The sequence below is a fragment of the Falco punctatus genome (assembly GCF_963210335.1).
Source record: "Falco punctatus genome assembly, chromosome: 7".
Lineage (NCBI taxonomy): Eukaryota > Metazoa > Chordata > Aves > Falconiformes > Falconidae > Falco > Falco punctatus.
This window is the reverse complement of record NC_137587.1, coordinates 23,263,982-23,279,830: the sequence shown is the minus strand read 5'-3', so window position 1 is coordinate 23,279,830 and position 15,849 is coordinate 23,263,982. Positions and strand designations below refer to the sequence as shown.

Below are 15,849 nucleotides of genomic sequence, written 5' to 3'. Positions count from 1 at the left end.
ACCAGGAGCCTGTGTGGTGGGGCCCTCATTTCCCAAACACCTCCTGTCAGACAGTACATACACACAGGAGAAGCTCATCACTTGTTTTCACACCAGTGGCTGGACAGCACTGCCCGCGGGGTTGTCCTGCTGTGAGCCTTGCTCTCCGCTGAAAGGCCGATTCTTCCTTCAGAACTGACACATGCTAACAGCCCAAAAAGTCTAGCCACCAAAAGCCTGCTGGTGAAGGAGAGTTACAGAGAAGTAGTCCAGGTGACATAAATGTTAGATTTGCACAGGAACGTTCTGTACATCTTTATAGCCCACATGTATCATTATTTTGTAAAAACGCAAGGAAACGGATCACTTCCTTGTGCTTCATAGCTGGTCAGTCCTGGCTCAGCTCCCTCCCTCTAGCCAGCGCTTAGCACAGCGCTGAGCCCCCAGCCGCCGAGTGCCAGCGCTGCGTCAGATTGCGTGGGCACTGCGCCACTGCGGCCGTGCTGCAGGAGCCAACTGCTCCTGTATTCCCGAGCAGGGATCCTAGGGGGGCTGCTGGACATGAACTACAGTGTTCCTGACCGGCTGTTTTTTATTTATTTTTTCTTTAAAAAAAAAAAAAATCTTGACCCTTCATGCTGCTAGATAAATTCCAGGTTGACTATGGAAAGTGGCTTTAACTCCAGTGTGCCATCTGGCAATCTTTTCCTGCCCTGTGGTTTTGTGCAGCCATGATTGCTTCACCCTCCAAGTCTGGGAGGCTGTGTGTTGTACCATGTTTGCTTTGACATATATATGCCTTTGGATAGAATCCTTTTTCTTGGTAGCAGAAACAGTTACTACTTTTACAAAACAAGTAGGAGTATCATTAAGGACTGCACTTCTTTCCATGTTGACACTTTTGCCTTTTAAGTGTTCAATTTTCTGCCAAGGGTGTATTTTTCATTCCTAACAAAATTAGGTTTCCTTTCAGCATTTGGATGACTGTTCCATGTCCCTACATGCACAGGTCTGGTTGACTAACTAGGCTGTGGAAGCAGATGGCATGTCATGAACTGTTAAAATCATTCAAAAACTGCGAAGGACTAAAAGCTACAAATCTTTAAGAAGCAGCTTCAGCAAATCAGTCTTCCTATTAAGAGTTTCAGTGTTGATTGTTAGCTTTTTGCTTTTGTAAATTGGAGAGGATGCTTGTCTGCCATTATCCCAGGGCCTTGAGAGAGAAGAGAAGCTTTAGCACACTGTGCTAGGGCAGACAGTAGGTGCGGCAGCCAGACCTTGTGCTTGGCTTGTGCTGGGGTTAATTCCAGTAAAAAGCAATGATTCATTTAAAGTTCTGAAGTATGTTTATGGGAAACTACCAGTAGTTTCTAGATCTTGAGAACTACAGGGCAACAGTTCAGAAACAAGCAGGGCTTGTGAGTATATCTAAAAAGGACTTAAAGTAATGTAGTTACTGTTATATTGTCGGAATGAATGCCTTTGCCTGGAATAGCGTGTTGCAGCAGCAGAACAGCGTACAGGTACTTAACAGAAACTGGGAAGGCCTAGAAACGCATACAAAAGGGAGATGGAGGTTGAACTGGCACACAGTGAGAAACACAGAAAAAATGGAAGATTTATTTTTTTTACTTTTTTTTTTTAGATTGGAGGGGAGATCTGATTAAACTTGAGAATTAAAATAACATTAAACAAACTGTCTTAGGAAAATGCCTTTACTATCCTTGCTAAAACAGTGCAAAATCAAACAGTGTATGACCCCTTAGGAAAAAACGAAGACTGTTCATACTGGGCAAACCAAAGCCCTGTCTAGCTCCTGGTCTTGTTTCTGACAGTGGTCAGGAGCAGATGCTTAGGAAAAAAGCGAGGGACAGTACGGACTAGCCGGTGTAGTTCTAGCTAGAAAATAGGATGCTAAAGTAGAAGAACTTATGTGTGTTTGTAAGGCAAATCTGCAGAGAGATGTGCACTGAAATGTACCATTCTCCTCATGGGCGGAAAATCGGGACACTTCTCTGCCTTTTACTCTTCTGCTCTCTGTATCTACCTGCATTTACTCTAGTATTTTTAGTATCTGGAAGTATGCCTGTGTGTGATAATGAGCAAACATTTAGTCATGGCCCTCAAGTCATCAAGCTTGAAGTAGTTTTAGATACGGCATAGCAAATTATGGTGACAACTGATCAGATGAAATGAAGTACAAATATTTAGGGAGCAAATCATGGGATTGCTTTAAGTATCAATTTAATCTTCTTTTAGATATGATGATGCTTGAATGCAAGCACTATCCCAATCTTCCAAAGACCAGGTCTTTCACTGATTCTCCCTATTACAGGAAATTGATATGAGAGTAATTTTTCCTCTCATCAACAATAAGCTATTGAGGTGCTGATAAGAACAAATAAGGTGTTTTCTTTAGTTGTCCAAAAATAGTGTGTCTGTTACACACTGAATCTAGTACTGGTTGTTTCTCTCCCACCCTGCTGCAGTAGAAGAAAACAGGAAAATTTGATACTGTGAGGTCTGTCACTGGAAGAAAATTGGAAAAGGGCTTTTTCTGAGGATAACCTCAGACAGCTGTGGGTGAGCGTGGCTGACCAAAATCAGGTAAATGTTCCAAGCAAGTGGCATCAAATGGAAATCTTTCTGAGCATGTTTACATATTGCTAGTAGCCACCAGAAGAGCTCTCTTCTGTCATGGTAATAAGTAAACATGCTCCCTAGTGTCTTGTTTAAAAACAAACACCAGCAAATCTGCTGCCCGCTTGCTTACAGTAGGAGTTTGGAATTCATCTACATCTGAATTAGATCCTGCCTACTAGCAAAAGCTGGCAGAGAATGGTTTTAAAACAAACAAACCAACTAACCCCCAGTTGCTGAGGACAAAGCATTTGAATGGAATTTGTCTAATCTGCAATGAAATCTTTTACTTTTCTTAGCAGGAGAACAAGTAACTTGAGTGGGTCTTTACTGCAGCACAGTGTTAATTTAAGGCTGTGTTGTTCCAATTATGATTTTTAAATCTTGTCTATGATATAAAATTCTTGTCTCTGTCCTGTTGATTTGTCCATTTTAAAACCTATGCTCATTATTTTCCATCATTTAAAGGCCTATTTATTGATTACATTTAGTAAAGGGGCTTGCTGTTAATTTAGAAAAAAGGCAGTATATGCTCAGTCATTAAGCTGAGTTTGAACAAAGCATCTCTTTGCTATAGGAACAAATACATACAGACTGCAATTGTGTAAATGCATCCTAATAGATTTGCCTTTCACAGTGTGAGATCAGGCTTCAGGTGGTCATATACCCAAGCAGTCAGGTGGCTGTACTTCAAAACCATTACCTGTTTGAGTCTTGATGGCAGCATTGGGCATTGCGGAGATGCAGCGACGGATCACCTTTTGCCCTGTTTGCATCCTTCTGCCTGTGTTGTCTGCCCTTTACGGATAGATTCAGTCTTTCAGGTTTGTGATCTGCATGGAACAGCATCTCAGTTTTTTAAGACTGCGTGTGAATATAATTGCTAGATACATGCATGCACTTCTGATGCATATCTGATACAGCTACAGGTGTTTTGCAGTCTAGCTGCAAGAACAACTCTGCATTTTAATTTATTTGATATTTTTCCATTTACTGAGACAGGTAATAACAGTATCTGAGAGAACTCAACTCTGTAAGTCGAAGGCCTACCGAATTTCAGTCGGCTGTGCAGGACCTTGGTGTTTTGCTGGCTAGGACCAGGTAGGCATATAGCTGTTTAAAGGCAGGTCAAAGAGACTTTCTAAAGCTTAAAAGTAACTCATCTATTAATCCCATACTGGACGTGTAATGTGAAGTCCAAATTAGCTATTAATACCCTCTAATTTATCAAACTGAGGCTTTTGGTCACTTCGCATTGCAACAAGCTTAGATTAAAATCAACATTCAATTAAAAGGTGTTTCCTAAACCATGCAGAGTGAGCTTTCTCGCTCTCAGTGATTATACACTTCTTAATTCTCTTTCAGGCAGCGGACTAGAAAGTTCATATATATATATATATATATATATACACATATCCTATTTTAAAAGAAATGGGAGCAGGGAGGACTATAGCCATAGAAGTCTTGTCTGCTTTCATACAACGGCACTTTTAGTCCAATGATTACCTCTGCCAGAAACCTTATTCTAAAACACGTTTTCCCACAGACTTCCTTTTCTCCCTGTTCTATCTTCTGATGTATGTCTGAAAGTTTATAAAGCTTTAAAGAGACAGAGAAGCAGTGTCTACAAATGATGTTTGATTTTTGTCGGGGGGGGGGTGTGAGTTTCTCTGTAAATTTGTCACTTGGATTCAGCTGCTTTCCTTGCCCTCATTCTCTCCCGTGTCAAATGTTAGAAAGACACAGATGTTGAATCCCCAGCTGTCTAAGGATTTTTCTTTCCAAGACTAGGATTCCGCTGACAGCTGAGCCTGAAAAAACCTTAACTTCTCCAGATTAAAGACAACATATATTTTTATAGAAATGTAATTGTATATTTTAAAAACGTTTCCTGCAGCTTCTCCACATGTATTTTTCCCCTTTTAGTTCAGATTTGATATCAACTTTTTTGTGTTCATTCTTTTTATGTTCTGTTTTTAAATTTGTAGCAAAGCTTTGGTGTACTGTACAGGAGCAGTCAGCCTTTGTAATTACTGTATAAATGCTTTATAATAAAGTATATTACTTTTATTTTAACAAGTGAGCAGACACTTCCTTTTGCGTGTTTGCTGCCTAGGGCACCTTTTAAAAGACTGTTACATGTTTAAAATGTACATATATAAATATATTTACCTGTTGCTGTACAGTTGTGATAGACTGGACTGAATTTATTTTTTGTGTGCTTTTTTATAAAATATTAATACACTAAAGGAAATCTTGCTGATGTGATTGTAATGTACTATGTAACTTATTTACTTAATATCCTCTATCTATCTAAAAACCCTTTTATTAAATGAGGTTTAAAAAGTAGTTTCATAGCCGAGTTTTTTCAATGGTACGAGGGGGTGGCTGGGGGGCTCAGGCCGATAGTGACTGTGGTGCATTCATGCAAGGGAAGTGGTTACAAGTCCTTGTAGCTAGTCTGCTCTCATCATACCCACCTCTGTGTTTCCCACAGCAATCCTCGAGGCTGTTTCTCAATGTAAACTTCCCCCCGAAGACAGCAGCCTGCAGTGTGTTTTATGTCTTATGTCCAAGAAAATAACTGGCAGATGCAGCTCCTGTTGCTTTACAGGAGTGTTGAGGGGCTGTCCCGAGCACCTTCCCAGGATGCCAGCAACAACCTTGATAGTGGGTTAGAAATTTTTGGGGAATAGTTCTAGGCCTGCCGTGCCGTAAGTAGTAAGTAAGGCCAGCGGGATTCTGACACTACCTGAAACAACTGCAAAGCCAAGTGGGCAAAGGCAGCATGGAGTAACTTGGTACGTGAGAGGCCTGTATCCAGTCTGAATTCCTGGATGGCTGTGGCTGGGACAGAAAATAGAGACTGAAGTAAATCCAGAGCTGCTGGAAAAAAGAGTTAATGTTTTCCTGCTGTTTAGTAGTTGAATCTGCTGGTTGTAGAAACAATTACTTCAATTGTAAATCATATTGCATTGTATTTTTCAATGGTAGAGTTTAAAAAAGTTTTAGTCAGTCCCGCCTTAAAGACACTTACCTGAATTAAGGGGGTTTTTAAACATTTTTTTTTTTTTTATACAGTGCTAATCTCACTTCCTCTGACAGCAGCTGGATCTCTTGCTGTTAATTTTCAATATTAATTTGCTTCCACCCAGCCTCAAAACAAAGGTTCCTTCTGCTTTGGTAGTTAACTGGTTTTTAGTTAACTAAGCTACAGAGGTGTTTCTCACACCTGTGGGCATGAAGTCTTTAAAAGCTGCAAATGTTTCACTACATAAAGCAGATGACAGAAACACGTCCCTGTGTCTGACTGGCCTCCTGCTAGGTTTCAACCTATGGCAGCACACCTGTTCTGGTTTTAGTTGTTAATTTATGCTGGCAAATTTTAATTTCAGTATTCTTGGTAAAGCTGGCAGGAGAAAGACTCAGCTGAAGCCATTAAAATGCTGCTTTTTTTTTTTTTTTTTTTTTTCAGCTTGGTCTAGAAACCCTTGGTTTAATTTACTCCTGTGGCTGTTGGTCAGCAATAGCATTTGGAAAAGTCATATTTTGCTTGGTGGGCAAAAGAGACGGCGAGCACCGAAGCTTTTGGTTCAGATAGCAGAGCAGGACTTTACTTAGGGCTTTAAATAATGTATTTACCTCCCTGTCAAAGCCAACTGGCACAAGTGCTAAGATTTGACTACTTTGTGCTAAAACTGTGAAGCCATGCATGTTGCAGGGTGCTATTGTTGTCGTTATTGAGACTGGTTGCTGTGGACTGTGGGGTATAAAGCTTTTTCTTGATACTGGAGTTTTGAAATTACATTTCAGTGACACTGTCTTTTTAATCAGTTAACCTTCTGTGGTTTGGGTTTAATGGAACTGACAGAATATTGCTGTTAACAAAACTGAAATTCCAAGTGAATTGTAATTTTGTACTGAAGAAAGACTAGCCATTTATTTAACTTGAGGGGTTTTTTCCCCTCATATAGCAGTAGTAGACTTTTCTCTTAGGACCTAAGAACAAAGTGTGACAACCAGTGTCTTAAAAGATTGAAAAATATTTATGTATCAGATGACAACAATCACAATATATCAGCATTTTTAAAGTCTAGGTTATTTTCTATTCTAAAATATAGAGGCAATAAGGAAACAGCATTTACATACTATCATACTATAAATACATTGCTCCCTGAGCAGCTAGGAAAGTTTAATGAGAACAAAATTTAATTTCTGAACACTCTCCACAAGCTGAACTATTTCATTACACAACAGCCAGACGTTTGTATAAAATAACGTTATATTATTTTTAAACAAGTTTCACAGAATAACATTTATAAACATAGGCCTAAATAATTTAAACACAGCAGACTTAACAGCTTGGCCATGCTACAAAATTACTGTATACAAAAGATAGCCAAAGAGGATGTTAAAAGTGCTCTCTTGCTTGAAGGTTTTTCTAGATGAGTCTACTTCTAGTGTAACCTGAGTCATCTGCTGGTTCTCAGGTCTCTTCTCACATTTTTCCAGCAATTCTCAATATAATCACTGCATATATCAGCTCTTTGAAAAGAGGTCAGTGTGCTAACAGGCAAGTAAAAGACCTAGCTATTTCCTATCACTAATTTAATTTTAGGATTTTTCTCTAAGGAATAAAGTGGATGCTAATCCTTCATATTTCACTGGGAAAAGCAAAATTCTATATGGCTTGCAAGTTTTACATGGGTGCTCTTTTCATCCATGAATAATAATGTGCTTACTGCTTTATCGGATGCGGCGTGATAGGGAAGAGCAAAGAAAGACAAGCCTTTCCGCATTTTACACGGCCCCTCGCTATGGGCGTGCAGGTCGAGCTTTGCTTTTAGCTTATACGTGACATGGCGTAGCACCATCGATACGCAGATCGGCTGCTTTAATTCTGCCACCTATGTCTTCCACCACATCCAGTGCTTAATTTTAAAGTGCAAATTTTAAAATTTAGGAAAACTTTACTTATTTTGGAGGAAAAGAAGTTCAGGGGAGGTTGATTTTTTCTTGAGACTAATCATGATTCATCAGGCGAAGCAACATGAAGCTGAATATTCCACCCAGCTTTGACCTGAAGCATCTCCTGACAGATGAGAGCCAGAGTTTATTCTTTTCTTACTGTATTGATTCATTGAGATTTGACATACAGTTTTTATCTGAAAGGTTTTTAACTTTATGCTAATTTATCACAGCATGAAGGGTGAAAGGCGAGGGAAATCTTGTAAGTGCCCTTACTGCTGTTATAATTGTGCTGAGACTGGTTGCTCCGTTCCTTCAATATTGATTTTTTTTTTCTTTTTTGGTGGTAACTATAATACAGGCCCCCCCCAAAAAAAAGTTAGTGAATTTGTGCTGTTAATCTGTGAAAAGAGCTGATGACAGTGGGCCCCACAATACACACAGCTCTGCTGACAACTGCAACAGTTCTTGGACCAATTCCCACAGGTACCGCCTGTACTGGTCACTTACAGGAGCCAGAAACTGCTCTTACCCCTCACGTCCTCTCACGGGAGCAGTTTCATTCCAATCATCACCAGGCAGTCGGTACACTTAAGTTTCTATTCTGCTCTCAAAATATAGCCAAAGCATAGAGTATTTGCTGTATCAAACATGACCTTCAGAAACGTACAGACTTGGACCATATTTATATATTCATCAATCAGCAGGATTTCTTGGCATTGGACTGTGCTGGTTGCTCACTTTTTCTCCCGTTGCGTTCCATTTGAGGTGCTAACGTAGCCACACGTACCACACTTGTAGATGATGTGCTAGGAGGGACCAGCTACGGGGGTTCAAATGCTTTTCTTTGTGGCCAAGCACTAGCGCATGAGCACTGCATGGTCTGTTCTGAAAACGTCTCTAAACATGGAGATGGATTCGGCATTTCCATTTGTTGGCAGTATTCACAGGTCAAGTTTCGCTCCCCTCTGGCTCTGGTTCACGTTAACCACACTTCAGTTACAGTCGTCAAGGGCACAGGCCAACCCCCGTGACCCACCCGAGGAGCTGGGGGCAGCAGGGGCTGAGTGTGCTGCCAAAGCACATCACTTTGCCAAAGCGGTTGGCTGCAAGTGAACGGAATGGCTTAGGTTTAAAAGAAGCCAGTGTGAAATGGCTGTTGACTGTATATATACCCTCCGTGCCGCTGTGCTGCTTGGTCAGCGGTGCCTTTACTCACGCTAAAGCTAGGGGAGTCATTCTAAAAGAAATTACATACGAATATAAAGTTGTCTGCAAGAACAAGCCAGTGAGCTTGTTAACTAAGAAACTGCTTTCTGGTCAAGAGATCAGAAATGGAAATGTCTGGAAATAGTTTGTGCTAGGTGAAGAATGTCCACAGTTCTTGCCATTGCACTCTTGACCTTGTTTTAAATAACAGATCTAAATCAATTTCAAGCTGTATCAGCAATCGCCAGTTTACATTGGAATGCCTCTTAACAATCATAGAAACTAGACTGTGATTGTCTTGTAATCTACTTCACGCTCTTCACTTAGAAATTCATCAGAGAGAGAGTATCTTGTACTACACTTCTATCTGGAGCTTGAGATCAATACCACTGTTGCCTGGACCAATTCTACCTTTTTATCTCTGACCATGACTTCCAAGATTTCAACTCCTGCCACACCTTCACAAACAATTAAGAATGGTGTTCTGCCTCCATTCCTTCTATGCCTGGCAGGTTGTTGCCATTTTAATTTAAGAAAAGATGGTACTATGAATTAGAAGAAAAGCTTGTAAAAAACCAAAAATGAGCTGCAGAAAAATCTACTCCAGTGACAGAGAATATTGATCTATTCTCTGAAGAAAAGAAAAGCACACTGTTGGCATCCAACAGTGCAATCATGTATGTTTTCATCATTGTTTAATGCTTTCCACTAAAAGTAGTTACCTGTTGTATCAGGAAGCTTTTCTAAAACTGCTTACCCTGCAATATAGCACACTTGGTACATCTTCAATACGTTTATTCCCAATGCCCACTTTCCATCTCATCTCACCTTCCTCACTAACTACATACACTTCCTCTCACTGCTTCGTCTGTGCTTTCATCAAGGCCACAATTTTCTGTCCTCAAGCCCAGGTTTTCCGTTCATTGTTTGTGTCTGTCTTAGGATCGGCCTACTTAGTTATAGGGAGATTCCAGAGCTGAGAAGGATTATGTCCACCAGTGATCCAAACCAAGACTAGGAACCAGCTGTAGGCTAATAGGCCACATATTCCAATCTGAAATAACTTCTTAGTAAAAGACAAAAAAAAGAAAAAGCTAGCAGATATTTTAGTCTCACTGAAACCATGCAAATTCCCATTGCCTCTTTAAAATAAATAAATATAAGTTATACTTGGCCTTCTAAGCGATGCAGTCGAGTTCCACTGCGAGAAGCCCAATTCGAAACTTAAGGCCGGTAACAAGTTATCATCAAACCAATACCTTGTTTGTGCGTAGGTCCACAACTACTGGGCTTGTTTGGCATAACAGTTAAGGGGATGAAAAGGCAAACTCGCATATTTAAAATACTGAGGGATTCACATGACAAAAATTAAACACAACAAACCTGCAATGTGTCTCTAAACCACAACATTGTTCTTCTGGCCTCAGCATCTCCAATGACAACGTTGGCCAGCTGCACCTAACGAGCTAAAATGGTTCTATTAGAACCCAAGAGCGAACAACAAGCACCATTAATCAGGGATTAAAAATAGCTATGTATTAGTTTAGGTGAAGATCTCTTGCTAGCCAAACAGCAGATAGACTTGGCTCCACTAGTCTCTACAGAAGGTGTCATAAGCTTGACAAAATTGGAGTGCCCAAATTTTGGTAACTAACTCTTTGGGTGAGACTCTGCAGATAAGCTGGTCTTTTAAAAATTGCCCAAAGATTTTCTTCAAAACAAACATTTTATATAAAAGTTCTATATGCCCAGCTATCTGGAGTTACTTAAATAATTAAATACCCAACAAGAAAGTGTCATCAGTTTGCTCCTTCTTCATCTTCTTCTTGTTTAATAACTAGAATACCTAAGAGGAAAAAAGAGAGAAAAAAAATCTGAAGAGGTTTAGGAACAGATTATGCAAAGACAATAGTTAATACTGATAGACCTGAAAGCTCATCTGGACTGTTGGAAAGAGCTGGACTGGCAGAAGGAGTTGTATTTCCTGCCACTGCTTCTAACTGACATAAACCTCTGCATACTTGAACTTTCTTAACCGGAAAAGCCTTTAACTGATGACATCTTCTGTTGGATGTTTTCCCAACTTCTTAAGTAATAGGGAATAAAAAAAGGTACTAAAGCAGGACCTGCAAATATCAGCCTGCCTTGGTCTCTGGGAGACACACCACATGAGTTCAACTGCTAATGACCAACTAGCACATCACCCTTGTTGGGCCCCTACTTTGCGCTGCTGTTTCCACAACATACATGACCAAGTTTTAGTACAGGATACCTCCTTGTAGTAGTAGTTCCAGACTACAAAATACAATTATATCAATGTGGATCTGAGAAGCTGTATGGTCACATCTTAGGGATAACTTGGATGTCATGGAATAGAGAGGCATTGTGCAGTAGTGTCATAGTCTATACCCACCCCTTGGGTACTTAAATAATATCACTTTTTAACAGCCATGTTGAGCAAAGACACCTCAGATCATGGCAGTCTGCAGGGTTCATGCCACCTCATGGTAATTTGTTCTTAAAATAAGCTGAAATGCAATAGTCAAAAGAGATTTATCAAGTCATAAATTTTCCTGACAGTAGCAAAACCCAGTAGTACAGGTAAGCTCACAGCATGCTGAAATGGCACAATCAAATACACGCCTAAATAACTAGTACAAGAACAGCAGGTCATGAAGGTGTATGTCCATTCACCTGTGCTGCCACCTGGGTAGCGGGAGCTGGGTCACGCTGATGCTTTGCTCAGCTTGAGGCAGACTAGGACTATGGCGAGGCTTTGTGGTGAGAGTCCTTCGTTTACTGTAAGATTGGGGTGCTGTGTTTCTTTTTTCACAGGTCGGAAAAGGAAAATAAACCCACCAGAGCCTGGTTTGTGTTGTGCTTTAGGCACCTAACCGCTGAGCAGGGTTCCTGGCACAGGAACTAACAGAAAAGGGATGCGCACCTGCTGAAAGAGACCTTCGGTGCTTATTTTTGTTCAGAACATCTTCAACCATCTCAATAATTTTGAGGTCCCTGTATTAGCCATTTCACATACAATACATAAGCGTAACAGGACCCTGGGGCACTGCAACAGGCAACCTTATGGCCAGCTACAGTGTTTCTGACATCTTTTTTGTTCAGCGTTCTACCTTTTGTGGTTTCCATTCTTAAATATCATCCTCTCTTTCTACGTTGCATAGGAAATGTACCTGCCCAATTCAGAGCTGTCTATTGCTCCAGGGTGCAAAAATGCTTCAGGAACTAAGGGTCTAACCTTATACTAACAAGGTTACTCTTTACCCATATATTTGCCCTATCCCAGTTTGGTTTTACTCTAAAAACGTTTCTTACTACAACAACAAATGGACCACTGCAGGCCATCCTTCAGAGCAATACACTTCTCTCACCAGGCTTCCACTTCCTAGTAATGCGTACTACTTCAGCTGATCTGGCTTCGATTTCCCAGCTACTGCTCCCTGTAATGAAGCTGTCCTCTTGTCGCCATCCCTACACTTGTACTTTCCCTGATGCTACTCTGACTACGAGTGTTACCAGTCCTGCTCTCTTCTTCACCACTTTAGTAAACAGGGGATAACAGTAAACAGCTAACATTTCCATTAACAGAAATCAACATATTTAAAAATATATTTAAAAATTATCTCAATTTCAGTCACTAATCAGGACATGCTTTAATATATTTTCACATCAGTGACTCCAAAAGGAGAGGACAGCGCACAAATTGAGGCTTACTGCAGTGACAAGAGGGGGATACAGGCACTCAGGAAATTTGCATGGAGTTCTGAAAACATGTCCTTGCAACCGAAGCAAAAGAGCATATCCCTGTCTAGCCCCGCTCCCCCACGTCACCCTCTTTTGTTGGGAAAACTAAATCAAATTTGGTGAGAAAACTGTGATTCAGCTTGGCAGATGAAAGCCTTGTTAACTTACTTAATGCTAAATCTTTCTGTTCCCTATTAGTTACATGCTAAAGCTATTTGCCTGGGTAACTTCAAGAGTGAAGACCACCTGTAGGCTGCAAGACCACTTGGATTTAACACTCAAAAATCCATCAAACACTCGGAAGATCCTGCAGCCAGGATCTGCATAACTACTTCCAAAGAGAGGAGGGAGGAATACTAATTACATGGGCATGCAGATGAATTTCCGAGGTTATGATTCACTTCCCTGTGGTTGTCTTTATATTAAGCTGTTAACACACAAATTGCCTCATGCCCCAAACTCACCATCCAGCTTTTTCAGCTTGGGTACCCGTTTGGTTGCTTCTTCAATCCAATTGTTCTTCTGATCAGAGGCGTATTTCTCTTGCAGTGGATTGCCTACAAACACCAGATCCTCTAGTAATGGCAGCTCTGCCAGTCTCACAAACTCTGCTGCAACCACAAAGGTAAGAACACCAACCAGATTGTGGAACACGGAAAGTACATCTGCACCACACACTCCTTTCAAACGCAGTGCAAACATAAATCGCACGGGATACAACAGGATAGGGATTGCTGGACTTGAACTGGTATCAAGTTAAAGACAGGTATGCGTTTTAAAAGAAGTCTGAGAAAGATGATTCAAAGAACAAACTCCAATAAGGCTCAGAAGTTAAATTCAATATTCTAATTATTTTTACTCTCTTGCATGAGTGGCTATTTAGGGATTCTGCACATGTCTGCAGGCTTATCAGTGAGACTTACAGCCCTGTAACACACAGAACTACTTTTTACTTGGTGACTTAACTCATGCATTCACCATACTACAAGAGAAGTTACAGAACAGAGAGGCATGGCTTACCCCAGTCTTTCACCAAATTATTTGACATATAAAGAACCTTCAGCTTCTTCATTACACGGATACCCCTCAGTTTCTCAATGAAGTTATATGAGATCCACAGCTCCTCTAAAGTATCTGCAACTGCCTCCTGGAAAATGACAGGACTACTCAGGTAAGCAAAAGTACAGCTTCCTTATTCTTCAGATTCTCTCTTCACCCCCTTGTGGGTCACATCACGTGAGAAAATACTGAGGTATATTGGTCCTCATTTCTTTTTAAGCAGGTCCCTAATTATACATGGCAAATACTCACAGAAATTAAGAGGAAAGGATCTGAAATGTATTTAGGAGGACAAAACCCACAATATTAGAATAAGACAAGGAATAGCTGGCTGGAGTAGTTGTTCTTAAGGCATAGGGGCAGAGGAGACAAATTTGGCTGCTTGTGCACTGCAAGTATACATAAAAGTGAATGCAATTCAACAACTACTTTAGAAGGCATTTTATACAACAGGAGGGAATGACTCATTTCAGGTGCACGTATGTTTGTACTTGTTGGCCAGAAGGTGCTTTCATAATTCTCTCAAAATAGAGGGTTTGTAAACCAGCCATTACACACTGACTGCATTTCACACTTAAGAGATGTGGCATCCCTGAAGGTGGGAATAGCTTTGAAGAGAAACATTCTGGAGAAACACACAGTATCTCTTGAGGAAGAGAAGAATTTCTATATTCATTAAAAAAAAAAAGTGACTGAAAAAAAGTTCTGCCCTTAATTCAAACGTAACAACACTGACCCCATTTTTTCCTCAACAGATTTTCCCCCGCCTAGCAGACCTGGTCCTGCCACCACCTTCTCCCCTGAAGCCATACTGCTCCAGGTGGTAGTTAACAGAAAAAGAACAGACTTTCATGAAATGTGCATTCATAGGACTGCCGGTATTTGTAGTAAAGAAGCATAGGCTAAGTATCTTCAGGTAGAAAATTCCTCGTACAAAAAGTCTGCAGGATTTATTTTCATGCAAAGCCAGTAGAAGTTAAAGGGCTTTACAGACAGCAGTTTTCAGATAAAAGTTCTGCTCATCTTTGTCAAAGACAACAAAATCTCTCTCTGAAATTCTTTTATGTAGTAAAACAGCCCTGAAGAATCTCACAATGTGAAGAGTGCTTAAACGAAAAAAATAGAAGGACTGTCTGAAAATTCAGAAGCAATGTGTAAGAGGGTGAACAGATTGTAGTGAAAGGAGAAAATAAATGGTTAGGCAATAATGTAAATTCAGCAAAGACTTTTATGAACATAGGGCAATTATCCCACATTCTAGACAGCACTCCACTTTGTTAGCAAAGAATTGATACTAAGAAGTGCATACCAATCCATTCAAGTTCTTTATGTTATTTCTTCCCAAAGACAAAATCCTCAAATTTTCTGTAATAGATAAAAGAAAGTTTCTTGTTAATATATGGGGGGGGGGGGTGTTCAATATAAGAAGATGCTGTAAGTCACATAAAACACCATATTCTAGTTACAAGCAAGCTGCACTCTGAACAGACTTTATTAAGAAAATAATGACTTCACAGAAACAAAACCTCCTGACCTACACAGATCATCAGGAATGAAGGCAGTGAACAGCTCAGAAACATGCCCATGAATGCCAAGCTGCTCATGTGTAGGTTACCTAGTTGAAATTCAGTCCAGATAAATACTGAATTAGAAATATTATTTCACCTTGCACCTGAACTCTAACTGCTAACTTGCTAATTTTGACCTTACATAGTTCATACCCCTTCTTTTCCAGGCAAAAGTTGCTCCCATCTTATCTTAAGGCAGCAGATTGGATTTCTATAATGGAGTCAGCATTTAAAGCTGCCTTTCAGAAATCTGATGAGAGTAATTGAAACTTAGTCCAGCACCCAGACAAAACGCCTTTCCAAGTGAGCTGTTCTTCATGGGGTTTAGTGTAATACGAGTGTAACGCAAAGCTATCACAAAACAGCAGTCTCTTTGCATAACTGATTTTCATTTTTCACACAAGCTTTCTTGCAGGTGTAAATAAGCAAACTGAGTTGCAGCATGCAGTTGCGTTAACTTCGGATCTATACCACTCATGAATGCTTTAATGCTTCTTCTTAACTGCATTAAGGATTAAATACCTAATGATCTTGTTTCACCCTTGTATGTATAATCATCAAAAATACAAGGTACAATAATTAATGGCAAAACCAGTGAAAATTCCAGCCTAGTAGCAACAGATACTCCATAGACTGCACATGTAGTGGCTAGAGATTGCTACAG

General features: G+C 40.2%; 1 protein-coding gene across 8 annotated transcripts in view; it reads right to left on the bottom strand.

Annotated features, from left to right (window-relative positions):
• Positions 1-591: 591 nt before the first annotated feature.
• Positions 592-15,849, bottom strand: part of DNAL1 (dynein axonemal light chain 1) — a 32,534-nt gene continuing 17,276 nt past the window's right edge. For 5 of the 8 annotated variants that reach the window (XM_080397691.1, XM_080397684.1, XM_080397688.1 and 2 more), the window contains 4 exons: positions 14,927-14,982; positions 13,579-13,705; positions 13,023-13,169; positions 592-10,642 (listed from right to left, as the gene is read on the bottom strand). In XM_080397691.1, the coding sequence (XP_080253817.1) occupies positions 10,596-10,642; positions 13,023-13,169; positions 13,579-13,705; positions 14,927-14,982 (377 nt within the window). In that variant the 3' untranslated portion in view covers positions 592-10,595. The remainder of the gene's footprint in view (positions 10,643-13,022; positions 13,170-13,578; positions 13,706-14,926; positions 14,983-15,849) is intronic. The other 3 variants (XM_080397685.1, XM_080397686.1, XM_080397687.1) reach the window with 3 other exon arrangements.